Source organism: Pinus tabuliformis, chromosome 2_1 (assembly GCF_031772625.1).
Source record: "Pinus tabuliformis cultivar Carrire ecotype Pingquan chromosome 2_1, CPIR1, whole genome shotgun sequence".
Classification (NCBI taxonomy): domain Eukaryota; kingdom Viridiplantae; phylum Streptophyta; class Pinopsida; order Pinales; family Pinaceae; genus Pinus; species Pinus tabuliformis.
Genome location: NC_142299.1, coordinates 653,381,213 through 653,382,895, shown reverse-complemented (window position 1 = coordinate 653,382,895; position 1,683 = coordinate 653,381,213). Strand labels below are relative to the sequence as shown.

Below are 1,683 nucleotides of genomic sequence, written 5' to 3'. Positions count from 1 at the left end.
TGTTGTGAAAATTCTGTTTCTTAACTATAATTAAGCATATTCATACTAGAGCGCCAATTTGATTTACTTAATAAATATGGAATAAATATGGAATAAATGAATATGAATTATGTGTTGAACTTTTAGATAATCTTTGAACTGTTTATGATAACTAAAGTCAGAATGGCTATCATTACCATTCTCAAGCTAATCACCTTTGGGCATTACAAATTGTAGTATATTCCCTGGTTCTTTGCAAAATCATCTTATACCTAAGAGTGCTAATAAAACCTATTGAAAAAATAATTCTAGATCAATGCTTCCAGCTTTGTAAAATCAAACACGTTGAATACCGGATGGAATACAGAATGCCATTCCATATATCAGAGAGCAAGGAAATACCAGTCACATGGAAGGCTATGAAGCACTTGCACAAACCGAAGAGTCACATTCCTCACCCGAAAACACGAGGTACCCATTCTTTGGGAGGGCAGTTGCTTTAGTACTGCTGCCACTCTTTAGCCATGAACATAACTATGTTGTACAAACTATCTGAGGCTATAGCAATTTCAGAAATTTGTCATTAAACCAGAATAACAAAAGCTCGGAATATCATTTTCTTCTCCGGGCAGATCCAGAGAGTCCATATTCATCTTTGTTAGTGCTGATATTCCACAGTCATCCATTTCAAAAATGTGTCCAAACTCTTCCATGAAGTAAGATTCATGATCAAGTGAATGATTGAATAGCAGACGTGATGAATCTGGTGTGCCCATTTGCTGTTCAGAACTTGAAGAAGAGACTGCAAAGTAATCCCCAGGTGAATTTTCATCTGAAATGCAAGATTCTGATAACGATAATGCCGAACATGGAGCTGCTGTTGTTTGTGTATAAGCAAAGTTGGTGAATGCTAAAGGTCCTCTGAGCTTCTTTGTAGAATTATCATAAGCCAATGCAGTTGTTTCTGCTGTGTCATGAGTTCCAAGCCATAGCCTTACTCCTCTAGAAAGATCTCTGATCTCTGCAGCCCATTTGCCCCATTTTCTTCGTCTCACTCCACGATATTTACAACTCTTTGAAGACCCTAGTTTGAAGCCTGGGTTACACCGGTCGCTGTTTCTCTTGCTGGGGACTTTGGATTTCCTGGATTTGAACATGGGTTTGCACTGATTTTTTGAACCATCTGAGCAATTTAATGGTATTTGAATCTCGTGAACCAATCTCTTGTGAGACGCAGGATTCAATTCATCATCGCTTGAGAGGTCTGTGGCATCTGGGTCATTGCAGATTAGCATGATCTTCCTTATAACAACGCCATTGTTCTTATTTTTCCAAGCTCCCATGGCATTATAATTAGGGTTCCTGACACCGCGTCTAATTCCAACTCTGTGATTATATTCCATCAGACTGCACTCCGAGCGCTTATGCTGTTGCTATTTCATTCATAACTGATACACCACATATTCAACCAAGAAGAAAATGAGTATATAAATTTCAAGCAACGAAGCCAAACATTAAACCACGTAGGGTATTGAATTCACAATAACAGATAAAGCCATTTCTAAAACTAAATTCCATTCTAACAGTTTCATACTGTGGGAATTATTTCCTGTAAAACAGTTAGTTTTGCACATTGTTTACCACGACCTAAGACGAACTGTAATGAAATTGAAATCAAAACAATATCCAAAGCCCAGAATGAAT

The 1,683-nt window shown here is 37.6% G+C and overlaps 1 protein-coding gene across 1 annotated transcript; it reads right to left on the bottom strand.

The window, feature by feature from the left end:
- Positions 1-548: 548 nt before the first annotated feature.
- On the bottom strand, positions 549-1,405 carry LOC149202278 (uncharacterized). The gene has a single exon (XM_089401538.1). The coding sequence runs from the start codon at positions 1,380-1,382 to the stop codon at positions 549-551; it is 834 nt and encodes a 277-aa protein (XP_089257664.1). The 5' UTR covers positions 1,383-1,405.
- Positions 1,406-1,683: the final 278 nt, after the last annotated feature.

Coding starts and splice junctions, on each gene's coding strand:
- LOC149202278 (XM_089401538.1), bottom strand. CDS start 1,382: ATGGAATATAATCACAGAGTTGGAATTAGACGCGGTGTCAGGAACCCT.